This window comes from Epinephelus fuscoguttatus, linkage group LG6, assembly GCF_011397635.1.
Source record: "Epinephelus fuscoguttatus linkage group LG6, E.fuscoguttatus.final_Chr_v1".
Taxonomy (NCBI): Eukaryota; Metazoa; Chordata; class Actinopteri; order Perciformes; family Serranidae; genus Epinephelus; species Epinephelus fuscoguttatus.
The window spans coordinates 43,642,197-43,669,788 of record NC_064757.1 but is presented as its reverse complement, the minus strand read 5'-3'; the positions used below and the strand labels follow the sequence as shown (position 1 = coordinate 43,669,788).

General features: G+C 39.9%; 3 protein-coding genes across 3 annotated transcripts in view; 2 read left to right on the top strand and 1 right to left on the bottom strand.

The window, feature by feature from the left end:
• LOC125890793 (natterin-3-like) overlaps window positions 1-26,863 on the top strand; it is a 46,988-nt gene extending 20,125 nt beyond the window's left edge. Inside the window, exon 4 of the transcript XR_007449581.1 lies at window positions 25,463-26,863. The gene's annotated coding sequence lies outside the window, so the exon portion shown is untranslated. The remainder of the gene's footprint in view (window positions 1-25,462) is intronic.
• On the bottom strand, window positions 8,330-9,373 carry LOC125889686 (natterin-3-like). The gene has a single exon (XM_049577729.1). It carries the CDS (start codon window positions 9,371-9,373, stop codon window positions 8,330-8,332), a length of 1,044 nt encoding a protein of 347 aa, XP_049433686.1.
• LOC125890796 (natterin-3-like) lies at window positions 19,801-26,863 on the top strand. The gene is made up of 3 exons (XM_049579608.1): window positions 19,801-19,912; window positions 21,961-22,035; window positions 23,415-26,863. Exons 2-3 carry the CDS (start codon window positions 21,972-21,974, stop codon window positions 24,467-24,469), a joined length of 1,119 nt encoding a protein of 372 aa, XP_049435565.1. The 5' UTR covers window positions 19,801-19,912; window positions 21,961-21,971; the 3' UTR covers window positions 24,470-26,863.
• Window positions 26,864-27,592: the final 729 nt, after the last annotated feature.

The window sequence follows — 27,592 nt, the reverse complement described above, 5'->3', positions numbered from 1 at the left end:
GTGGATTTTAATTTTATAGAGGCATTATGATTGTTTAAGGTGTCCAAAAACACATCAAAGTCTTCCTCAGAATGGGTCCAAATACCCCAGATGTCATCAAGGTATCTGATGCAGCAGTCTCCCATGAGGCCATAAAAATGTCTGCATATGCGGGGGCAAATTTTTTGCCCATGGCTGTGGGTGAGGGGTTAGGGTGAGGGGTTAGGGAATGCATTTTGTCAATGAGGGTCCTCATATAAACAGAAGTACAAGAATGTTTGTGACTGTATAAATTAACTAATTTAAAAATGTGAATTCAGAGCATCATCTCCAGACTTGGGATTACAAAATATCAAATTCAAGAGCACAAATGACAAATTTAGCCAAATATCTAATACATCTAGACTAGTCCATACCCATTGGTAGCTTTGTCACCTTCTACCTATGCCAGTCCTCAATGCCTATGTGCAGTTTCACATAGATTGACCACGTCAGTGAGTAGAAAAACGTGGGACAGACAGAATGACACACTGACAGTTTCCGTGATTATGTACAGCATACCATACCATGACTTAGTCATACCAAACATTAGAAAACAACACCAACATTGGTCCACAGGGGGAGCCACAGCGATCGGTCGCATTTTAGCCATTTTGAAGCATTTTTCTGTTGTTATAGCGCCACCCAGTTGCCAATTAGAGTTAAATTTCTCCAGTCACCTTGAGGCGTCCTGTTCTACATATCTACCAAGTTTAGTAAAAATCCATATGGCGGTTAGGCCTAGATAAGAAATGAGCTCTCTAGCGCCCCCATTTTGTTTGATGGGCTCAATAATGGAGGGGTCCCCTCAGATTATGTGTGGTCATATGCCTACAAAGTTGCGTGGTGATGGGTGAAACCCTTGAGATGTTCTACACCTTTATGTGATGAGCCACGCCCTCCGCAATATTCATTGCCTTATAGAAGCTCAGTTTTAGGAAGTTTTCCAACTTTTGCCAAGAGGGAACTTTAGATATTGCTCCCTAGATTATGTTCACCCAGTTTCATGCAGATCGCTCAAACTTCCTAGGAAGAGATCCATTTGAAGTGTTTTTCAAAAAATTCAAAATGGCGGAAAATCTATATAAGCGGAAGTTATGGGTTCTTGAGGCAAATGTGTTCCTCATGAGGAGAGGCATCTCTGTGCAAAGTTTCATGTCTCTACCACATACGGGGCATGAGATATGCCCATTCAAAGTTTGACATTTCAATGGGTTGCTATAGCGCCCCCCTTTGGCCAGTTGATGTAATATTGCGTCATTGGCATCCTCCCATGACCCTCTACCACTGTGCCAAATTTCACATGGATTGACCAAATCAGTGAGGAGAAAAATGTGGAACAGACACACACACAGAGTTTTCGTCATTATATAGTAAGATATCTAGAAGCTATTTGCAAATTTGAATGCTCCTCGAGATGTGTTTAGCCTTTTAGTCATGTTGAAATTACAAGTAGGTTTCTTACAGTGTCAGTCTCCTACTCTTTTTCTCTCTGTATTTAACATTTGCCATTGCTTTTCATGTTCATGGACATATACACATTTACCAAAATAAATTATTTCTAAATCGAAGCCATTTGTTGTGGTTTGGTTTTTGAAGATTCTCTGTGTTTTGTTGGTGTTTGTATCCTCAGAGAATGCCTTCTGAAAATATGAAACATCCTGACATATGCAGCACATAAAGTTGTGTTAATTGTTTGACGACTCATCAAGGTCAGGTGTGAAAATTACGAAGCTGTTTAGTCACAAAGACAGAAATGACCACCACAAAAACATTAAGGTCTGAGCAAGATTAGTCGTACACATACTACTGATTGTTATCAGAGACCACAAGTGCAAAAGTTGTTGTGTAAATAATATGTGATGAAATCAAGTTCTACTTCCAAAAATCTACTGGACAACTATAGACCAATATCTAACTATAGGCCAATATCTAATCTTCCCTTTATGTCAAAGATCCTTGAGAAAGTAGTCGCAGACCAGCTGTGTGATTTTCTCCATGATAATAATTTATTTGAGGAATTTCAGTCAGGATTTAGAGTGCATCATAGCACTGAGACAGCTCTAGTTAAAATTACAAATGACCTTCTGATTGCTTCAGACAAAGGATTTGTCTCTGTACTTGTTTTATTAGATCTTAGTGCGGCGTTTGACACTATTGACCATCAAATTCTGCTGCAGAGACTGGATCACTTAATTGGCCTAAAAGGTTCTGCACTAAACTGGTTTAAATCTTATTTATCTGATCGTTTTCAGTTTGTTGACGTTCATAATGAATCATCCTTACATACCAAAGTTTGTTTTGGAGTTCCGCAAGGTTCTGTGCTCGGACCAATCCTATTTACTCTATATATGCTTCCTTTAGGTAACATCATTAGAAATCACTCTATAAATTTCCACTGTTATGCGGATGATACTCAGTTGTATTTATCGATGAAGCCAGAAGAAAGCAATCAATTAACTAAACTCCATAATTGCCTTAAAGACATAAAAACTTGGATGAACACCAATTTCCTGATGTTAAATTCAGACAAAACTGAAGTTATTGTTCTTGGCCCCAAACAACTCAGAGACTCTTTATCTGATGACATAGTTTCTCTAGATGGCATTGCTCTGGCCTCTAGCACTACCGTAAGAAACCTCGGAGTAACATTTGATCAAGATTTGTCTTTTAATTCTCATTTAAAACAAACCTCACGGACTGCATTTTTTCATCTGCGTAATATTGCGAAAATTAGGCCTATCCTGACCCGAAAAGATGCAGAAAAATTGATCCACGCTTTTGTTACCTCAAGGCTGGATTACTGTAACTCACTATTATCAGGTAGCTCTAGTAAGTCCTTAAAAACTCTCCAGCTAATTCAGAATGCAGCAGCACATGTACTAACAGGAACTAAGAAACGAGATCATATTTCTCCTGTTTTAGCTTCTCTGCACTGGCTCCCTGTGAAATCCAGAATTGAATTTTTAAAATCCTACTGTTAACTTATAAAGCTCTAAATGGTCAAGCTCCGTCATATCTTAGAGAGCTCATAGTGCCATATTATCCCACCAGAACACTGCGCTCTGACACCGTCTCCACATTTAAGACTAGACTTAAGACTTTCCTCTTTGATAAAGCTTATAGTTAGGGCTGGCTCAGGCTTGCCCTGTACCAGCCCCTAGTTAGGATGACTTAGGCCTAGTCTGCCGGAGGACCCCCCTATAATACACCGGGCACCTTCTCTCTCTCTCTCTCTCTCTCTCTCTCTCTCTCTCTCTCTCTATCTATCTATATATATATATATATATATATATATATATATATATATCTGTTCTGTATGACATCTCTTGCACGTCTGTCCGTCCCTGTGAGGCAAATTGTGATTTGTGATATTGGGCTTTATAAATAAAATTGATTGATTGATTGATTGATTGATTGATTGATTGAGCAGCAGAGAGCAGGTGAGTTGAATGAATGTAATCAGGAACCCAGGACAGTGGCTACGGTTACATGATGGCTTCTCATTAGGTGAGTTGAATGAATGTAATCAGGAACCCAGGACAGTGGCTATGGTTACATGATGGCTTCTCATTCGGAATGAAATAAATCTGAATGAAATCATTCGGAATTAAAGTTTTTCCAGGTAGTTTACATGGGAAATATTAATTCCAAATGAGGGTTTACACGGGAGATCAGATCAATCGCCTTTATTCAGGTCTGCACAAGGTTTGGGGCAGGGAAGGTTTCTGATTGGATAGGGGGCGGGGCGGATGTTACGTGTTTACGTCTACCGGAAGAAAACACTGTAGTCCTCGCTCCGGATAACAAGATGCTTGATGATGCCGTTCTTAGTGCCTTTTTTTGCGCGTGTTTTGCTTATATTCTTAAAGCAGCAGTACGACAACAACCACAACGAGTCCGACTGCTCTAGCTCAGCCGGTTGCTATGCAGCCCGTTGCTATGCGCGCTATATACGTCATCACACCAGAAGGGCAAGGAAACGAGCATGCGCAGAAAGACCGGAATGAACTTAAAGAGGAATGAGTGTATACATGCACACAAAATTCTTTCATTCGGAATGACAAACGGAATAAACCACCCCCTTTAATCGGATTTAATTTTCAATCGGAATGACTATTTACATGACCACCTTTAATCGGAATGGCCTTTCATTCCGATTAAAAGTGGAATTAAACTGTCCATGTAAACGTACTGACTGTGGAAGTTTTTACATCCACAGCACACACAGGGTGTTTTCACACACCTTTTTAGCCCTCTAAGCAGAGTCAGAGCAGTGACTTAACATTTTTTGTGCATATGTGAACGCTCCAAAAGAAATCTGACCCCTCTGAGAGGCCGTTTACACGTACACAGTGATTTTGATAAACGGAGACATCTTCCTTCGTTTGTGCCCTTCGTTTACACGCAAACGGAGTTTTCTCCTCTGAAAACGAGTCTTTCTAAAAACTCCGGCCAGAGTGGAGATTTTGGAAAACTCCAGTTGCGCGTTTGCATGTAAACTAAGATAAACGGAGATAAACGGAGTAATAGGCAGTCGACGTCACAGTATGCGCCAGAACTGTGTCAGCGCTTGTGTCAAAAGTGCGACCTATGTTGCTATGGTGACAATGGACACATGGAAGGCTTGAGCTTCTCGTTACAGTGCCACCTACAGGTTTGGCATGCTCTTGTGTGTGTATATATACACACGGGTAAGTGTAAACGAAGATCTTTTTGAAAACAGAGACGGTGAAATATCCGTTTATGAAAATAGCCGGCAACGTGTAAACGGTCTCTGAAGTGAACCGTACTCAGACCACCTCCAGAGGTGATCCGTGACCACACATGTGATCATGCAACTAATGTTTTGTTTTTTTTAAAAGTCACTTCAACTGAACTTGTTTTGCCACTTGCTCCTACAGCTTATCAGGGAATCTGGTTATCTGGTTTAAAACAACATTCTTAATGAGTAATCACTTTTCATCTTGACATCTGTTCTCACGCTACTGAAGCACTTACCGTTTAGTGTCTATTATCAGAGCCAAGACAGCATGAAGACATGTACAGTGTTTGTTCTACTGTAGGTTAAAACAGACCAAACAGTTCTGTACAGTAGACACAGCCTGGCGCCGAGCACTCAGGTGGCTTCCGATCTGCAGCAAGAGTTTCAGCGTCTGGTCTGAAACTGGCATGACTACACTGAAAGTTTATTGTTAACTATATAATAATAATAATACTATTATTATTATTATTATTATTATTATGATGATGATGATGATGATGATGATGATAATAATGATAATAATAATAATGATGATGATGATGATGATGATGATGATGATGATGATAACTTTATTTGTATAGCAGCTTTCATACATAAAATGCAGCTCAAAGTGCTTCAAGCTTCAAAACAAATAGGTACAACAATATTATAGTAGAAACAGCAAATTAAAAACAGATAAAATACAATAAAACAATTGAGTAGAAATCAGTATATTAAAAACAGAATAAAATACAACAAAATAAAGAGAAAATAAAAAAAACATTGCCTGTCTTATACACGTTGGGAGGGCGTTCCACAGTTTTGGTGCATAGTTCATGAAAGCAGCATTCCCGCTTTGTTTATGGAGCGCTTTGGGCACAATTAAAAGACCAGCGGTGTGGTTCATAAAATGTTAAAAGGTAAGATGTATGAAAGTGCTATACCATTAAGAGCTTTGGAAATAATTAAAATGACCTTAAAATCAACTCTAAAAGAAATAGGGAGCCAGTGCAGTTCAGTTAAAACAGGAGTGATATGCTCTCTCTTCTTGGTCTTGGTTAGAAGTCTGGCTGCAGAATTTTGTATAAATTCTAACTTTTTTTTGGCTTTTTTTGGGAGACCAGTCAAAAGTGCATTGCAGTAGTCTAATCTGCTAGTGATAAAAGCATGAATCAGTTTTTCAGCATCCTGTTTTGTTAAAAATGGCCGCACTTTGGCAATATTTCTCAGATGGAAGAAAGCTGTCTGGGTCACCTTACTAATGTGGGGTTTAAATCTCAAGTCTGAGTCTAAGATAACACCTAGACTCTTAACTTGAGATTTGGTATGGGGAGCCAGACTCCCAAGCTTAGTAAAAAGGGCCTCTCTCTTCAGTTTTGGTCCAAGCAAAAGTATCTCCATTTTATCATCATTCAGTTTTAAAAAAGTTTTCGCTCATCCACTGATTTATGGAGGCCAGACAGGCGGTCAAAGAACAAAGGCTTTCTGAGTTAGTTGGCTCAGTAGAAATGTATAGCTGAGTATCATCTGCCTAGCTGTGGAAATTAGTATTATGTTGATTTATGATATTACCTAGTGGAAGCGTATAAAAGGGAAAATAGCAGGAGACCCAGGCAGCTTCCTTGGGCTACACTGAAAGGCAAATCGTGTTTTGTGATCCCCTAGGCTAACATAAAATTCTCTTCCAGTAATCTAGGTTTGAAACCAGCTCAAAACACTATCAGAGAGACCAACCCGCTTCTTAAGGCGGTGAATTAAAATGTTGTGATCAACAGTGTCAAATGCTGCACTCAAATCTAAAAGAATAAGGATTGACACTCGGTTGAAGTCAGTGGCATGTCTAAGATCATTTAAGGTGCATATTAGATATGATATAAATGATCTGACCATGATAATAACAGAATATGCATGTCATGCTTCCACATATTTGTCAGTTGTGTCCAAACGAAGAGGAGGCTGTCTTCAGTGCTGTGCAGACATTTTACTGGGGTCAAATGCAAACAAGGGGAACCTGATAAATATTTTTGAGTGCTTGCAAATTTAACCCTGAGGGGAGGTTCCTATGTGTCTTAAGACCTTAGTACATACAGTACATTTGTGCACAGTAGCAGGGGATGTGTCTGTCTAGCTTACATATGAGGTTTCTCAAGATCAACAGCATGCACCGAGCAGCTGCTATACATACAAGTTACTACAACAGACAACAACAAATAAAACATAGCACACTGTGCAACCTTTAATGGTCTATAAAATATATAACCACACAAAATAACCAAGTCAAAATTAAAACGCAGCTCTCTTAATAAATAATTCTGCCTTCCACACTGAAAAGTAGGCCCATGTACAGCTGCAACAATCAGACTAGGTGCACTCTCCTCTTCTCCTAATGTTGTTCTCTTCTCCTGTCCTCGCTTTGTTTTCCACTCCTTTCCATTCATCTTCCCTATTTGCTCTCCTCCTCTTCCCATTCTCTTCATTGACTTCTAATTTTAAATTCATCTTCTAATTCTCATAATTAGCTTTTATTATGTTTTAAATATCCTTAAAGAATCCTAAAAAAAAGCATACAGCAGCTGTAGCTCAGTGCTCCTCATCACCTCCTTCACGTCTTTGCGCACAGCATCATATACCACCAAACCACATGTAAGATTTGTTTAAATGAATCATCAGAGCAGTGCTGTAGGAGATGTAAACATTATTTCAACTTCAGTTTTGGTTTGTAAAGACACATGGAAGGGGCTCGACTCACATCAAGTTGTTGGACATACAGTACTCTTTTAATTGAGAATTGATGACATGAGCTAAAAAACAAACAAACATCTGAACAAAAAGGGTACTTATCTAGTCTGGTGCCAAAAGGGTAGGTGCTTACTGTACACATGATTTGTTTAGTTGAGTTTATTAGGATACCCAATAGCTTTAGTATCAACTTTACATTGTGGTGATGCAACCATTAACCTACAATTTATATCATAACATTAGAGAATAAACAGGACAAGACAAAACACACTTACACAAGATAAGGGGAGTTTATTTATTTACCACATACAAAATTAACTCCTGATAATTCAATAATGAGGGAATTTAAAATGACCTGTTACACTCCAGTGTCACCAGCACATTGCAAATCATAATAAGTTCTGTATCATTCCAGTATTCAGTGTTTCTAGTCAACAAACTCAGACAGACCCTCCACAACCACATGAACCATCAACATAATCAACAAAATGTATCCAACCTTGTCATGGAAAGGATTGTATCGTCTGCATAAAAAATTATATTTTAAGTCCTGGAATGGTCGTTTAATACAGCAATAGAGGCTGAGATTTTCATTAACCAACTGATTTATCCTTCATTTCTGGTGAGTGCATGTAACTAATCAGCCAGCAGAGATATGTAGATTTGGTGAATTGGTTTGAAAAGAAACATCAACATTAGATATAATATATTGATTGCTCTTAATGCAACTACTCCTAAAACCTACCCTGCTGTCCAGACAGTTAGAAGTAGAATTAGTACACTACATCCATCATCAACAGTTACATTGAATATGTCAGAACAGATATCTTAAGATGTCTCCTCCATTTCTCTTTTGGGGCTGCAGGGCTGAGCATTGGGTACAGGTTCACAGCGATCCACAACAGACCGGACTTCTCCAACGTTGACACCATAGAACACCCCAGTGACGTCCGCCAATTTGGTTCTCCCGTCCCTGTAGGTGCGGGTAAGTCGAGCTGAGAATGGGATGTCTGCTTTGTGCTTAAGTCCCAGCATACTGACACTGCAGGAGTGGTTTGGAGGGACAGTTAGCTCCACAGAGACAGAGCGGGTTTTCGACTCCACCACAGTGGTTCCACTGGAGAATTCCTCTGTTGTCTCAGCACTGAACCCAATACTTGCGCTGATGAATGGGATTTGGGCGGTGATGGTACTGCTGACACCGATTGTGGTGGCAATGCTGGTGTCCCACCTTTTCTCTTCCTGATATGTTCCTGAGAGCACAACTGTTTTCACAACTGGGCTGCAAGCATTGTTTGTTATGGTGGACTTGGTCATGACCTCTGGAGGAAGTGCAACGGTTTCAACATTGGTGTTGTATTTGACATTTGACATGTGCTCACTGTGTATATTTTTGTTGATGGTCAGGACCTGGTAGTGCTCGTACCAATACTCTTTACCCTCCCAAGGCAGGTAGAAGCAGCTATGCTCAGCATGTACCTTCCCCAGACCATACACATTCTTTCCTACATATTTGGTCTGAGTTGTAGAATAGCAAGTTCTGGCTGAATTATGGGGCACTGAACCATAGGAATCATCCCTCCACTCCAGGATCTCAAAGTTCTCTCTGTTCACCAGGATCTCAAATGAGGACGTGAGATATTCTAGCCTTGCATAGGGGTAGCGGCAATAGCTACCCATGCCAGGATTGTAGAAGCCAGCCTCACACCCATATTTACAGACATATTCATAGCGACTCGCATAGTCGTTGTAAATATAAACAGCACCGGAGGGGAGAGAGCCACGCCAGGTCTGCCATTCCAGGGTGGAGCCACTAAAGATATAGGAGGATCGACTCAGCCTCTTCTCAGCAGGAGTTAGAAGAGCCAACATTGATCCATTGGCGGTGATTTGCGGAATCTTGTTCCCTAGATCTGGGTCCCGTAAAGGAACTGTATAAAAAGAAAGGGGGAAAACGAACAAACAGTCATATCACATGTATTTATGAAACAACATTTATGAAAGGGAAAAACAAGATCAGGGCAAGGAATCCATGTCTTAAAATGTGAAATAAAAGCAGTCATCAAATCACAAACATCAAACAAATTTCAAATCCAACTGGAACCAAATGTATGGACAGATAATACTGGATAGAGTAAAGTGGGGCAAAGAATTTTTTAAAGACCCCTTAAAAACCAAAAGTTGCAGCTGAGTAAAAACATAAACATTTTAGGGGGAATTTTTATTTATGTGCTTCCCAAAATTGATAACAGGAATTGTTTCTTGATGGGTTTTTTTATTGCTCTTGGGGGCAATATCTGGCAAACACATGCTTCTGTCCTAACTTAATCTAAGTATATCATAAATACATTTTATTTTGATTTCTATGATAATAGTGGCATAAAGGCAGAGGCACACTGCAAAGGCTTTCTGTGTAGGCCCGAGGAAAGGTAGAGAGGCCCCAGAACAGAGCCATACTGACAAATATAATACTGCTAATGGAAATACAGTTTTCTTTGGCTAAAGTGTTCTTAACTGAAATAAAATAAGTGTTTTACCCCAAAATAAACAAATGCAGTGGAAGTACTTTTTTTCATGTATGTGTTTCTTTCGGGGGGACATGTCAAATAATTTTTTGAGCACTGGAGCGGGTCTCGTGTTTTTTAGTTTTCCTTAGGAAAGGGGTATACAACTTTAAATAACTGTATATTGTATTATTTTACTGCCAATTTTTTAAGACTACATGCCTTCCAAACCAGCTGTTTGGAAGGCATGTAGTCTTTAATAAAGATTGTCAAAATTACACCATTTATCATAGCCAGAAACTGTAAAAACAGAAATTACTGTGGATTTTTACATTTCCGATGGTCTTTGAACACATTATGTAGGCTGCGCTTTAAATAGTTTTTCATCAGAATCACTTTAGTCCACACAGGCCACCCCCTTCCTCTGATTAGTAAAGAACAGTCCCTTGCTTGTGTATTTTACTTTCATTCCACTATTAACTTTTAAAGTTACTCCACTACATCTGAGTGGTCGGCTGAATATTGTTTTTTGCTACACTTATCTGACAGCTTTAGTTACTTTACAATTTAAGATTTTTGCACACCAAACATGAAGTAGCTTCTAAGTATGTTGTGTTATGTCCTGTAAATTATAGTTAATATAGCCCAGTTAAAATGTTAAGGGGATTACTTCTTTTTTTTTCAATTATGTCTGACTCAAAGGATATTTAAGCGCTGCTTGGACGGAGACAGATGATATATTATTGCATTACCCCGGAAAAGGGGCGAAAATTTGTGCTTCCACCGGGGTATCGTATTTCCATTGCTGCTGATCGGAGCTGGACCTGATAAATACCAGTAACATTTGTCCTGGGAATGAATGCCAATTGTAACCTTTGCCATTTAATACAAAAGCCAGATGTTAGTGAGTGTTAGTGTTATTTTGTCCAGTGGAAAATGGGCTTAAGAGACAAAAAACACTTGTTGCTGCTCATTAAGCCTACAGTTATGAGTAATAAATGGAGGTGACTCAGATGAGTATATCAACATTTTTATCAACTCAGACTTTCTTGTGGGTTTTGGCAGCCGGACAGTGAGAAGACACAATTTATTTATATCTTTAGTAAGTAAATCAACCCTTAAACTATATAAGGGAAAAATATGCTGAAGATAGATATAGAGACATATCATCAACAAACAAGATGACTCTAGAAAGAAATAGGCCAAAATACCACCTTTTTTCTTTTTAAGGCACAAAGAAAAACCAGTTGGCGTGTCTGTAACGAAGGAAATTCTGTCCGTTTACCTTCTGTGGTCTGTGAGCTCTTCTTCAAGATGTCCTGCAGACTGGCAGAGGACAGAGCAAGCAGGGTCTGCAGCAACAACACTGACAGCTTCATCTGGAACACAGCACAAAACTGTTAGTGACCATAAACTTATACCAGTTTTGAAATCGCAAGAAATATTTGCATAAAAGGCAAAACACAAATAAAACAAAAATACAAAAATTTATGAGAAAAATAAGGAGTAAAATCTGAACACTTTCAAATTGTGGAAGCATGCTCTCTTCTTTTATGGGATGAAATTGTCAAATTATCTAACTGGCCACGTCACCTCTTGCTTCCAGGATGATTTTTCAGCCAAAACGTTACCTATTTACGAAACTGTCCGCTGCGGCAGTTACAGTACAGTCTAACACACAATCTGTATGTGTTGCAAATTCACATGTGAATTTTTAAAACCCTAATTTACACATTAAAATTGCGGTAGAAATAAAATGAAAAGTTGTTACCATTTCAGTCACACTGTGGATCACTTTGCCAACCTGCTGTCACCTCCAGACTTATATACTGTAGCTGCTTTATCATTGAATCATAAAACACTTGGCTCTGATCTACTTATTTAATCAATGTGACATATGGCTTTCTCAGGTAAGGGAAAATTAACCTGAAAACAGAAAGATAAGACAGAAACTATAGATCTTTTTATTGGACCAATAAAGGGCCAACCTGCTTCCTGCTGAGTTGGAAATCGTCTTGTTAAAATCAAACCCCGGCAGGACACACAGCAAAAACTTGGCCCAAAGAATGTGACTAAGAGCTCAAGTCATCAACCACTTGCCAATCCAGTTGAGGATCTATAAGATGTACTGACACCCCAGAGTTGAGTCCAATCCATGATGGGACATCCTTGGGTCATATTTGGCTATGACCTGACAAAGCACTGACACAGGACCTCTTGGGGTGTGGTCTCTGGCACTGAGGTGTTGGCGGCAGAACATTTGAGTCCTATGGGTTGTAAAGTGGGGTACCAGTAAGTCCCATATGCTCAATTGGACTGGGATCTGGGGATGGAGGGCAGGTCAGTGCCCTCAGCTGTTTGTCATATTCAAGGGGTTCAAGAACATGCATCATAAAAGACATCATCCAAACACAGGCAGGCTTCTGTGATGCCAAGCAAACAGAGAATAAAGTAGAGCCCTTCCCTTTCTCAGGTAGAATAAGCTCAAGAGATCATTAACCAAAGAAATATAACAGGAAAGATTAAGCTCCACAGAAGGACAAGGTATAGGTCCTGTTTATGCATGTGTGTGTATGTGTTAATGACAACGGAGTGAAAAAATTTTCTGTTTTCTGCTGAGCTGGAAATGTCCTGTTAAAATCAAACCTTTCCACCTCTGTAAACACATACATTACAGAATCCAGTTTGTGTAAGTATACAGTATGTAAAATGTAAGTCCATTATCACCTGGTGGTATGCAGCATGACATACAGCACATGTAAAGAAGTAAAAAGTATGATTAACTACAGTATTGAATACTTTATGTACAAGTACTAAACTATTACATTTTTTAAATGTGTAAAAACATCAGTTTAGTACAAAATATATAAAATATACTCCGACAAGTCCCAACATCAAAACCACTGACAGGCAAACTCAACTCTGGCCTGAAAACTGGCCTGAGGAACATGACAAGGACCTCAAGATGTCAACCTGCCCTCCAAAATCCTCAGATGCCAATCCAGTGGAGGATCTATCGGATATGGTGATACCCCAGAGTCAAGTCCAATCCACCATGGGGCCTTCTTGGATCAGATTTTGCTAAGACCTGACGAGGCATTGGCACAGGACCTCTTGGGGTATCCTGTGTTGTCTGGCACCAAGGTGTTGGCAGCAGAACATTTGAGTCTTGTGGGTTGCAAATTGGGGTACCAGCACGTCCCATATGCTCATTTGGATTAGGATCGATGTAGGGCAGGTCAGCGCCCTGAGCTTCGTCTGTTGTTTTTGTGCTGTATATCATGTCATATCTAAACAACAAAATGACCTCCAAAAAACTATATGTCCGTCCTCAAATATATATCTGTTACCTTCCTAACACTCACAGTTTTAAAGTGTTTCATAATGTTATGGCACAGTTACACTTTAAAACTTTGTGGTTAGGTTTAGGTAACAACACTAGGTGGCTGAATTTAAAAAAACAATGGTGTGATTTAAATAGGTAAATAGGTAGTATGCTACACATACTGGCATACTACACTGTGTTGTCTTCAAAAGAAGTCGATGTTGACTTCGAGGCACTAACACCCGTCTCCTGGGTGAAAGCCCTGTGTTTGCTTAACCCACCACCAGTCCCACACATCCTATGGGAACTTATTCCATCTAAATGCAACATTACGCAGACTATGTTGCTTTTTATACTGCGTCACTTCACTTCCTCCTCTGCTCCCGTAATAGGAGAGTGCCACCTTACAATAAATCTAATATGTGATTTATACTCCTGCGTCAAATTGACACTACACCTACAGCGTTGGCTCTGCGTCGACACAGAGCCTACACCGTACCCTATGCTGTAGCTTGACGTGCACCTCCCAAGAAATATAATTGCATGTTGTGGTGACAGGGACCTCCTGACTATTTTTGTAAGCTGACACCATTTCCCTCAGTGGAAACAAAGCTTTTATTTACTTCTGTTTCAGAGATAAGAATCAATAAATTGCGAAGACAATAAAGCCTCTGCAAAACAGTACTTTAAATCTTGTGTGTGATTTATCCTGGCTTCATATGAGCAGAGGAAATCTCTGCTCATCACTAGGCTAGGTTAGCATGTTGTATTTGTTCGGAAAACGTGTTTAGTATAAGACAGTTGCTTTGTCAGTGAACCTTGTGAGCTGTAATGGAGCCGAATTTTGTAACGTTATCTTTGGTAAATGTTGCTGTTGTCCCTGGGTTCATATGAGTTGAGGAAAAGTCAGCTAGCCGCTAGGCTAATTCATACAATGTAAAACGTCATAGGCTTGTGCTAATAACGTTAGCATGTTGTATTTGTGGGGAAAATGTGTCCAGATAAAGACAAGTGTTTGTCTGTGTTACAACCCAGTATGTGTCTAGGGGTAAGGGAAGCAACATAAAACCAAACAATCAGGTGAATAAGGCAAACTGCCATTTATTCATATACACAATAATTAAACAATACAAGCTACGCTTTGTAAAAAAAAAAAGCGGCACACAAAAGAAAATCGCGCTCGCAGGCTCAGCAACACAACCCAGAAATCGGGCTTCACGAACGGAGCCTTGGCGATACATTACATTTAAACAAACTCAGGGAAGGGCTGTGGGTGACGGCAAACCATAAAACAAATAAAACAAAAACTCTGACCTGTCACCAACAAAATAAATTCCCCAACTAACTTAAGTAATAAAACTAAAAACAAATCTGCCTGTCTACTCTATGACTTTCCTGACCAAACAAAACAACACTCAGACCGACACCCATAAGGCTAGTGATCTATGCAGCAAACAAGCTACGTGTGAGTGAAAAACGGGTATGTGGCTACGCTAAGGAACTAAATCCTAAAGCCCTCAGATTCCCAAATACCACAACAATAACGACGAATTACAGCAGCTGAAACACTAAAAGGAGCGAGGCGGACTGCTCACGTTAAATCACAGCCGCGGCGGCTTTTGACTCAGAGCAGCTTTTAAAGGTTCAGACGAGGGGCCAGTGAAGCGGTGATTGGCCGGAACCGATGACGACAGCGAGGGGGCCGGCCGACCAGCAAGCGGGGGAACACTGAACAGCAGCAGAGGAGAGCGGGCTGCAGGCGTGGTCCGCCAGGGATTCCCTCCAGAAGAGCAGACAGTTAGATACACACATAAATGAATGACAAATGCTGGCCGAATAATTCCCATACTGACGTGCACAGCACATTAAACACACACATTAAACACAAATAAATGTACTAAGGTCCGGAGACCGTAACAGTCTGCGAATGCTGCGAGTCATTGTGAAGCTGATTTGTGTACTTGTGTTTGGAGTACACTATTATAATGCAGTTTAACATTTTCAGCTGGGACACAGCATGTTTTTGTGTTTATTTGAGGTCATGTGTTTTACTGTCAGGGTTTACTGATGTATTAAATGTAGAGCATTAAGACCTACAGGAATAACTACACTTTGACCTTCACCTAACAAACAGCTGAACAGTCTCTCTTGGTGTTTCGCACATCGTATCAGCTATGTTATGATAACAGTGAATCATGAAAGGACACAGCAGGCTACATAAAAGGTTAAGAGTTTTAATGCTCAGTTTTTACCTCCCTCCGTTGTGCTGATTCAGCTCCTCTTTATTCAACAGAATTGTTTCACTCCAGTGTTTACAGAGAGCTATGACCCAATTGTTACAGATAAAGTCAAGCCGTTCCTTTTCTCAGGTAAAATGCAACTGAAAGATTATTAACCTCAGACAGAAAACAGAGATATAAAGCTTCAACAGAAAAGACAGAGCTCTGTCATTTTATTACACCAATAAAACAGGCAATCTACTCGCTGCTGAGTTGGAAACTGTTAAAATCACCAGCTTTAACATATACAAAGTTTACAGTTTATATGATCACTTAGTACTGTACTGTATATATTTTCAGTGAAACACATTAGTGTTCCTTTTGATGCATAACAATCAAGATACAGTCACAGACTTCATGATAAGCGTGTCATACTGCAGTTTAACAGTTGAAGTTGGGAAACAAAGGTTTTCGTGTTAATTTCAGATCTCGTTAGACCAGCTGAGTCTGCTCACTCTTCCAAAAACATTTTACATCCTACTTCTTGAAGTTGTTTTTCTGTCATTTCAGGGGTTGATCTGGGTGTTAACTGGTTGCTGTGTTCATGTGTATTATGTATTTTTTATATTTTCTTTTGTATGCATGTATATATTCATATATTTTATGTGTATTTGTTTAACACCTTGTTTTCCTGTGTTACAATTGCTATTGGTATTTTTTGATGATCTATTTTAATGGTTACTTTATTGTTTTTACTTGATTTATGTTCTGTGAAGCATTATGTGACATCTGTTTTGAAAAGTCCTACATAACTCAATAAATGTATTTATTTATTATTTATTCAATAAAAGTGTGCTGTACAGTCAGTAGTGCAAAAAGTGGGTATGCACTATATGGGGCACACAGGGGCGCCGCGCTAGAGGGGGCGCCAAAGTGATGAGGGGGAAATTATTTCCAGTCGGCATTTTCTGTATTTAACAGCTGTTTGTGTTTTTATCTGAATCGTGATGACAGGGACCTGAAAATGGAGAGGCAGAAGAGAAAGCTCTCAGGGGCACAAAATAGATAACGGAAGAGGGAGAAGGAGAAAGAGTTCGTTGGGATGAAAAAAGGCATTTCAAAGTGGTTGAAAAACAGTAGGTAAGTTATGTCAGTGTAAGAGGAGGCTTGTAAATATTCAGGTTAGCTAAAGCTGCTACTACGAGTAAAAGGACAGGTTACAGTTGTCTTGCAACTGTGTACTGATCAGTATTTACAATATAACAGATCATGACAAGAAAAATAAAGGAGCTTGTTTGTGGTTATTTTGTTGTTCAGACAGTAATTGGAAGTCTCGGATGTCGTCCAAACACTCTATTTACTAATTGGATTATAACTCAGCAGTGGTGTGTGATAGAGACTTACGGCAAAAAGATCCGTAAAGTTGACGACTGCGCCGTTTCAAAGAGGGGTGACACGACATGATCGTAGCCCTTTCAGATGCTTTGTAATCCAGCCTTCAAGTTCAGTGACTTTTTGGAGTCTTGGCCTTTAAATCCGTCATAATACTGAACGTTTTTTTATCGTGATCTGTGGATTTGCTCTATTCACTGAACTACTGAGGCACCTGAACTAAGAATAGAAGAGTGTAGATCAAGTAAATAATGTGTAGATTCTTATTTGTGCATTTAGATGGCAGGCGGACCTAAAGGGAGAAAAAAGGGCTTAGACCTCTGAGGGTTTTTAACTAGATGGTGAATCATAAAACAGATAAATTATAGAACTTGGGAGTGATACACTTGAGTTTAAATGTCTTCACTCGGATATAACACTACAGTGCTGTTGTGATGTATCTGATAAGTCTGATCAGATGCAGCATCCAATCAGTAACTGATACAATCCAATAAAGATTGTATCAGTTACTGTAACGCGCCTGTAATGTGTGTGCATACCCCTCAGAAAGTAGGTGTGTAAATGTGCATTGTATAATATAAATTCCAAAGATAAAATGGCTCCTGTGACACCTTTTCCTTTCCAGGTAAAATAAGTACAAGAGCTCATTAACCTTTGACAGTAAACAGAGAGATAAGGCTCTGTTCCGGCACAGTTCTTGCCTTTTATTAGACCTATAAAGAGCCTGTGTCCTGTTGAGTTGGCAACTGTCCTGTCAGAATCCTATTTATACTGTGTACTGTACACACACACACACACACACACACACACACACACACGCACAAGAAGAGAAATGTATTCAGAGTTTTTGATAAACGTGGGACAGACAGAATGACTGACTGACAGAATGACACACTGACAGTTTCCGTGATTATGTACAGCATACCATACCATGACTTAGTCATACCAAACATTAGAAACAACACCAACATTGGTCCACAGGGGGAGCCACAGCGATCGGTCGCATTTTAGCCATTTTGAAGCATTTTTCTGTTGTTATAGCGCCACCCAGTTGCCAATTAGAGTTAAATTTCTCCAGTCACCTTGAGGCGTCCTGTTCTACATATCTACCAAGTTTAGTAAAAATCCATATGGCGGTTAGGCCTAGATAAGAAATGAGCTCTCTAGCGCCCCCATTTTGTTTGATGGGCTCAATAATGGAGGGGTCCCCTCAGATTATGTGTGGTCATATGCCTACAAAGTTGCGTGGTGATGGGTGAAACCCTTGAGATGTTCTACACCTTTATGTGATGAGCCACGCCCTCCGCAATATTCATTGCCTTATAGAAGCTCAGTTTTAGGAAGTTTTCCAACTTTTGCCAAGAGGGAACTTTAGATATTGCTCCCTAGATTATGTTCACCCAGTTTCATGCAGATCGCTCAAACTTCCTAGGAAGAGATCCATTTGAAGTGTTTTTCAAAAAATTCAAAATGGTGGAAAATCTATATAAGCGGAAGTTATGGGTTCTTGAGGCAAATGTGTTCCTCATGAGGAGAGGCATCTCTGTGCAGAGTTTCATGTCTCTACCACATACGGGGCATGAGATATGCCCATTCAAAGTTTGCCATTTCAATCAGTTGCTATAGCTAGTTTACTTTCACTTTCACACATCCACCTTTATAGTACATACACTCAAATCCTTGCATCATTCATCATATAATTTCATAGATGGACTTCACAGTTGCTGAGGGTTAATGATGCACACCTGGGGACACTCGTTAGTCTGTTTCAATAGGCTCATTTGGGATGAACTGCGCCTCACCTGGAAAGTAGACAAGAGCAGGCGGCTGCAGCAGGGGGCGGTGACAGAAAGCTGCGGTCAAGTCGGACGGTTTTCGGACAGTTTCCAGCAGCCTTCAGTCTGTACAGGAAGTCACAGAAACCCTCACATCCTGTCAGATACGATGTCAGTTTATTAAAATATCATCAGACTTGTTTTCAGTCTCCAATTGTTTTAATTATGATAGATTGATTTATTAAAATGCTTTACAGGTGAATTTATGTTCATGGTTCAACCTCCATTTGACATGAATTCTCATGTAAATCACACCTGCTCACACCTGGCTGCACACACACACACACACACACACACACACACAAACCTTTATAGTAAATACACTCAAATCCTGGCATCATTTATCACAGAATTTCATTTTTCATGCATGACTTTTGTTCATGTTCTCGCTTCAAAACTGATGATACACAAAATAAACTTTTGCATTGTTGTTGTGCAACAGAAACAAACAACAGAGCCAGGTCTCACTCAGTCGTCGAAATCTTGTGCTTGTGTAGTGACTTGCAGCGTTAGAAACCAACGATAAAAGGCGTCCTTCAACGTCAGCCCCCAGATCACTTTCCCATACATGTCTGGCAGCTCATACGTGTCAGTATAGTGAAAAAAGAAAAGATACTTAATTTTGGCGTTCTAGAATCTGAATGTTTTAAAAACTGAATTTGAATCAGATTGTTTGAATTTTTGTTGTTTAACTTGAATAATCACATTTAACTTCAATGATAAAGACCTCAAACATAATAACCATGTTGCAATGCTGTGCTTATCATTTTAAGCATCAGACATGCAGCATGTCAGTTCATCATCAAGAATATGGGAATGGCTGGAATTTCTCAATTGTGGGATCAATAAAGGTGTGTCTTATCTTATCTTATCTTATCTTCAGTCCAGGGAGAATGAAACTCGATGAACAAAAATGCCTCATCTGAGCTTCCCCGCCCATCTCCCCACCTGCACCTTTTTTTTTTTTTTTTACCAGCCGTGTAGTACTTATATCAGCCTCTCTAGCTCAGTCAGACAGTGTGGTAAAGCTGCCATGCACCTGCTTCCTCTGTAACCATCCTGAACTCTGCTCAAGCCTGTCTACCTGACCCTCTGCCTGATCCCTGGACGGTTCGACCCTTGCCTGCCTTGTGACCGTAAGTTTTTGCAATTTTCCCCATTAATTGTCTGTGTGTATTGTATGTGTTGGTGAGTCAGATTGCTCTTCACATGATAAAAGTCTTGTTTTTTTCTGCTCTTGAAAACAAACACTGCTTTTAGCTGCATCAGTAGCTCAGCATTTGACTGACATTGTGACCAGGGGCCTCATTTATAAACGCGGTGTACTCACAGAAGGTGGTGTACGCCACTTTCTACGCAAACTTTGGGATTTATAAAAACATGACAGGAAAATGTGCGGTCCTCCACAGCAGCTCTGACCCAGGCGTACGCTCAGAAACTGTAGACATGAGAAACTGTGACCCCCGTGGCAGAAAGATGAAAAGGAAGAAGTGTTATGAATTTGATATCATTGTGTAAAATACGACATGACCTCTCACGTTTTATATATGAAGAGTGCACTTGCAAAAATGGATAAACATGAATGAACGAACAAACATGTCTCTGACTTGTCCCTGATGTGCACACATAAAGAAAACATGAATTAGGAAACTAAACACAAGCACATATCTTTGTTTTTAAACAGCCCCTCTGGTAGATTATATAATCATTAGATAAACGGATAAACTTTAGTCTGTGAAGCAATGATGTGAACAGTTTGACAAATCCAGTGTACGCTGCTGCTGTTTGAGATGCCTTAGTCGGGCAGATACGAGTGCAGAGTATCAAATCAAATCAACTTTATTTATATGGCACTTTTCATACAACAGTAACACAAAGTGCCTCACAGAGATTAAAAACAACAAAGAACCGAAACAGAAAGCAAAAAAGAGAAGAGAAAACCCAACCCTCCCACCCCACATAGAGATACATAAATATACACACACATCGCGCACACACACACACACACACACACACACACACACACAGAGTTGGCTCTGGAACGTGTGGCTGGGAGAAAGAAAAATCTATAGTGTTAATGTTAATAGATTTGTGATGCAACGGCAATATGATTATCTTACTATATAATGACGAAAACTGTGTGTGTGTGTGTGTGTGTGTGTGTGTGTGTGTCAAACTTTGAATGGGCATATCTCATGCCCCGTATGTTGTAGAGACATGAAACTTTGCACAGAGATGCCTCTCCTCATGAGGAACACATTTGCCTCAAGAACCCATAACTTCCGCTTATATAGATTTTCCGCCATTTTGAATTTTTTGAAAAACACTTCAAATGGATCTCTTCCTAGGAAGTTTGAGCGATCTGCATGAAACTGGGTGAACATAATCTCGGGAGCAATATCTAAAGTTCCCTCTTGGCAAAAGTTGGAAAACTTCCTAAAACTGAGCTTCTATAAGGCAATGAATATTGCGGAGGGCGTGGCTCATCACATAAAGGTGTAGAACATCTCAAGGGTTTCACCCATCACCACGCAACTTTGTAGGCACATGACCACACATAATCTGAGGGGACCCCTCCATTATTGAGCCCATCAAACAAAATGGGGGCGCTAGAGAGCTCATTTCTTATCTAGGCCTAACCGCCATATGGATTTTTACTAAACTTGGTAGATATGTAGAACAGGACGCCTCAAGGTGACTGGAGAAATTTAACTCTAATTGGCAACTGGGTGGCGCTATAACAACAGAAAAATGCTTCAAAATGGCTAAAATGCGACCGATCGCTGTGGCTCCCCCTGTGGACCAATGTTGGTGTTGTTTTCTAATGTTTGGTATGACTAAGTCATGGTATGGTATGCTGTACATAATCACGGAAACTGTCAGTGTGTCATTCTGTCAGTCAGTCATTCTGTCTGTCCCACGTTTTTCTACTCACTGACGTGGTCAATCTATGTGAAACTGCACATAGGCATTGAGGACTGGCATAGGTAGAAGGTGACGAAGCTACCAATGGGTATGGACTAGTAGTTATATATTAATAAAACAACAATAAGGTAAACAACACAATTGTAAGCCCCAGCAGGAGCAGTTTGTTGTTTTCACCAAGGCTGGATTTTACAGTTGGTTTATTGAGACAAACTGGTGAAAGGCTAAATGACTGTGATGTTTTCCTGTGTTTCATCAGTGTTGCTGCTGATGGCCCTGCACGCTCCATCCTCAGACAGCCTCAACAGCTGTGAGAAGAAGGACGACGAACCAGGTAAACCAATGCTTGGATAAGGATAGAAATAGCTTTCACAAAAAAAAAAAATGTAGACAGCAAAATGAAAAAAAAGTTTGAAAATAGAGGGACAAAAGAAATTCTATGGAGCCACAACAGCGACGGTACATTTGGCATCAAAAACAGAACATGGGGTACTATTCATCTGCTTTACCACTGAAGAATGTAAAATTTGGATAACAAAACAATCTAGGTCTTTTTTTTTTTAAACTATTCTTCAACCAATCTTATAAAACTGTAGAGATGTCGACTGAGACTGTTCAGAGACTTGAAAAAATGTTAACTTCTCCTGTTAGATTAGGCCTGACTAATGCGTTTGGCCAACATAAAGCTTTCTTGAGTAATGTTGGATGGGTTGCGCGAGTGTGAACATCCCCAAAATCAAAATTGTCATGAATGGGATCTTTTTAGATTACTTGTAACTCCACAAGTCAGCTAATGATATGATAACTATTAGTTAGCTTGGCACGCTAACCATTGCAGCTTATTTTACAGCAGTTAAAAACGCAATGAAGTTCATTTGTTGTTGGATTTTTGGATATAGAAAGGCTGGAAAAAGTGTTTGCACTGTGCTCAAACACAAGAAATACGGAGCTCAACCAAGACAGAGACCAACGTACTCTCATAGAACAGTTCACAGGATATCCTACGAATTTGCACCCCATGAATGACGTTACGTCCTTAAGGTACAGTTACATAATTTACGTAAAGTTAGGGGTAGGGTTAGGCAAGTAAAGTTACTGAGGTAAGGGTTAGGAAAAGAGACATGGTGAGGATGTACCTTAAAATAACTCAAAATTCACAGGGATCTGAACATGCAACTCCAGGGTAAAATCCTGAGCGAAAGTCCGTTTGTTTTTTTCATCCACCACCCCAAGCTGCCATCTTACAAGTGCTCGGGACTGCTTCACTGTCTACTGCCATCAGTGCATTGGTCACGTGATCGCAGCCTTTCAAAATGTGTGGGATATGTACGAAGTTGGGTGCATTGCTTTTCGTTGGAGAACATATATGAAATTTGTGAGAACAGCCTGAACAGACCTCTTTGTACAACCATATTAAGCTATGGTTGTACAATGGCTGTTTTTCAAGGGGTTTAGCAGACACAGTCAGACCTCCAACACAGTCCTCATTTATCACAAGGGAGCAAGAAAATGTAATAAGTGATGTAAAAATTATGAAAGGTAAAGGTTTTGCTTTTCACTCTCCTTTTTCCAGTTTTCGTTTTGCCCTGTGACACAATTATTTCAAATTTAGCCTAAAAAGCATTTGGAGTACATCTCTTGGTGACTGAAATGTCATTTGGTTTACACTTAAACATTGTTCCCTTCTGTGCCCTTTTTCTTTCTTTTATACAGTCCTGCCATTGAACCCAGATCTTGAGGACAAGGTTCCTAATATTACTGCGATAGAACCGACAGATCAACTTATTACTGGGATTCAGAACAACCTGAACCAGTCTTCCTCCAAGATTGATCAAACCAACTTGGAGTGGCAGACTTTTGACGGCACTATCCCCAAAGGAGCAGTTTCAATCTACAACGGATATGTTGGACGCACCGACTATGTTGCCAAATATAAGTGCGCCGCTGGCTTCTACAACCCTGACAAGGGTCCTTACTGCTTCTACCCCTGTCAAGGCAAAGAGTACCAAGCCTCCAAATTTGAGATCCTGGTGAACAAAGACAACTTTGAGTTTCTGGAATGGAAGGATGGCTCCCACGGTTCAGTCCCTCAGAATTCAGTTAAGACCGGACCTGAAGACATATATGTTGGGAAGAACAAGTATGGTCTCGGGAATGTAAATGTTAAACATAAGGTCTTCTTCCTTCCCTGGGAAGGTTATGAGTATTGGTACAAGACCTATCAGGTCCTGACCTATAACAAAGAAGTAGTAAGTGAGGACATAACTGATGTCAAGTATAAAACTGATGATGTTGATATCATTAAGTATCCTCCAGAGAACGTGCGCACATCTGTCATCTCCAACCGTGACAGCCGGCCAGTGACAGAGACAGTTACCCTATCGAAGAAATTTCAAGTTGAGCAAAAGTGGGACCACAGCTTTTCCCTCACAGCGGGAGTCCGGGCTACCATCACTGCTGGAATCCCCCTAATTGGCTCTACAGAAATCGAGATAAGTGCATCGACAACCTATGAGTTGACCAAGGGGACCACTTATGTGGAGGCAACCGACTACACTGTCTCTATTGAGCACACTGTCCCACCAAAGCACCGAAGCACTGTCAGAATGGTGGGATATAAGTACGGGGCAGCCATCCCTTACACGGCACGCGTCTGCCGCACATACAGAAACGGTGAGACCTCATGGACGTCCATCTCTGGGACCTATAAAAGCGTCCAAATTGGAAAGGTCTGTGGTGTGGTGGATCCCAGTGAACCTCTATCCTAAAGTCCCTGTCAATGAAAGAATAACAAAGAAGGCATATTGAGATATAGTACCTGGTATATTGTATGTTGGACACATGGAATATTGTAATGAAAAGCTAAAAATGACCCAGCTAAGATGGCCGCAGTGGTGTTTCTGTGAGCGTTTGCTGTGGCCTCAGTTTTCACCATGAATTACTTTTAGTTGCCTTTAAGAATTTATCTTTTGAATTGGTCATCTCCAATTGTTACACTGTTAAACAAGAGTCTACAGACCTGACCTGCATAACAAAAGTTGTAGTAAAAGTTGACAAAAGTCTCGTCCTTTGCCGTGGACCAAGTTCTGGTCTCTAATCAAACCATCTGGAACACCACACAGCAAACTGAAGTCTGATATGCCTTCCCACTTTGACTCAAAAATGGATCTTAATTAAAGGAACTTAAATTCAGTTCACCGATCACAGTCCACACTTTGTGATCAAGCCCCACAACTTGCTCTCTGAGTCAGCTCTAATGATGACAACATAAGATTTGCAAAAACGTGTCAGAACCCTGAAGAAAGAAAACTCCTGCCTGAAGGAAAAGGTTGAAGAAGAACTGAAGTCGGCCCTATAATCCTTGCTTCCTGCATGTTTCTGAACAAGCTGACGGCCAGGATATTCTTGGTGTTACAAACCAGCTGATACCACTTTTTCTTGGTAAAGAGAACCTCCTAACTTTGGTAATCATCAACCTGGCTCACCATTCTGCCACTGCACGTAGACAGGATTATGTAGCCAGTCAAAGGCCAATCCCGTTCAACTTCAAGATCCAGAATAAAATGAGGATCCTTCTACCCTACTGAAATAAAAGGAACTCATCTTCAAATGTGTGTGCGTTGACATGTTTCCAGATTTTCAGTGCAGGGTTACCTAAGAAACATCGACCGTTAGATCCCATAAAAAAGAAGCTCTGCAACATAAGTTACTGTATACTCTACTCTGCCATGCTCTAAGTTCTCTGCCCTGATAATGCTGAGGTATTTCCTCGTGACATGAAATCTCCATTATTCCATGGGTGATAAAACTTCTTTCTTCCTCCCTAAGTACTGTTTGTCTTGTTTCTATCATTAATTTGTTATGATGGTACGACATACCTTCGATGTGCTGGAACCTACATCAGACTTTTGAGAAGGAACTTTGTCGCAACTGCAGCATGTTGTTAAACGAAGCCATGCCATGTGAATTAACTTCCTGTTTGCCGCAAATCACACCACAAAGCATCCATGGAGTGGATATAAGGATGGACAAAACATCTCAACTTACCTCCACAATAGAAAAATGAAGCTAAAATCCTCCAGATATTATTATTATGCTGCTGACGTCATTTGGACCCAGAGTCTGCGCAGTTGCGATCTCCACGGTGTCGAGTTCCCGGCCATACACCTGTCTCAACATCCCAATTAGCAATCATGACCTCAGTCCCCATTTTTTTTTAACATCAAATAACCAATTAAAACCAAACTTCTTCGAAAAATGAACACACAAACATCTGAGCGACAAGAACTACCTAAAATGTATCTGACATGTACTTTGATCTTTTAGTTTGACCCATGTTCCATCTGCTAACATGGAGGGGGCGGGGTATATAAACAATACTGCAGCCAGCCATCAGGGGGCGATTGAGATGTTTTGGTTTGTGTTGTTCATCTTTATTTTACAGTATGTGTTTGTGATTGACAGATGATATCCTTGATTACATTTTAGAAGGCTCAGCCTATTTGATGGGAAGTGACTGATTATATATCTATATTTGTCTTTTTCCTCTTAATCTACATAATATTTCTGTCTTCATTGTGATTTTTCGTACTATGGGCCTTTAGATAATCATGACCTCTGAGGGCTAATTTTTACTTGTGACACAGTATATCATTGCCAATTATTCAGAGTAATTTACATTTACCATGCCATCACAAAGCATCCTGCTAAACCTACTTTGCCTTTATGTTTTTGTTCAGCTAATTTGTTATAACGTCTGTGTGCATACCAAGTCACCTGTTGATGTACTAAAGTAAATATTTTGTTTCCTTATTGCTGCCTCTGTATAATTAACCCTGTAAAAGGTCTACATGTTGTTCATGTGAATATAAAGAGCTTACCTTCTAAAACTCATCTCTTGGTGTATTTACAATAAACCCAGTGTAATTACACTTTCTGAGACATAATTGAAAATTAGTATCTCTGATAATGAAATGAACTCTTTGAGCTCTGCAGTACAACTGGTCCGCCAGTGCCTGCATTGCTACTTTTGCTTATTGTAATGCTCTTACAGTATCTTCAAATGCTTCATATACTAAAAATCTGTACAACCTATGCTAAAGGGTTATCTCAGTCAATTAACAATAATAATCATAATAATAATAAAGATTTATGTGTTGAAATTGTGTCATTTGGGTGTGTTTTTTTTCAGCAGATTTTATAACCATATTGTTCCTAAATAGTTTTTAAAAGTTAACACATCAAGAGGTCTTCACACTCATAAGTCATTTGTACTATGTACATTTTTTAGTTTTTGAGACATACTCATTTTTATTACCCCAGTGCAAAGCCCTTAGGACAGATTTACTGTTCATTCCTCTGGTGCCACCGTACATTTTTATTGTGGTTTTGCATCACATGCAATGTAGCGCAATGACGCCATTTATGAGTGTACAACTTGATGACACGGAACGAAGAAGTCTTATCTTGCTTCTGGAAAAAAGAATGAATGTTTTAACTTATGGTTTTATGCAAATAGCATTTCCTATGGCCATGACGGAGAAATTCCTGGGGAAATTACTGCAAAATATTACATTTGCACCACATGAGGTGAGATGAAAGGTAATGCCATAAAGATGGAGAGGACCAAAACTTGGCTTTCTGCTGCTGCAAAAAAGAATGTTCTAGCTTTTATGGTTTTTATTTTAGATTGATTTATATACAGGATTACACAAATGATGCAACATTACCAGGAAATACCGATGTAATTACAGCAAAGTTTGCACAACATGTAAGGCAAGGCAACGTACGATCATGACTTGATGAGAGGGAAGACAGAAGCCTTAGATTTTTCCTGCAAAAAGAAAGCACACTTTGAATACTATGCCTCTGTTTTTAGATCTGTTAAAACC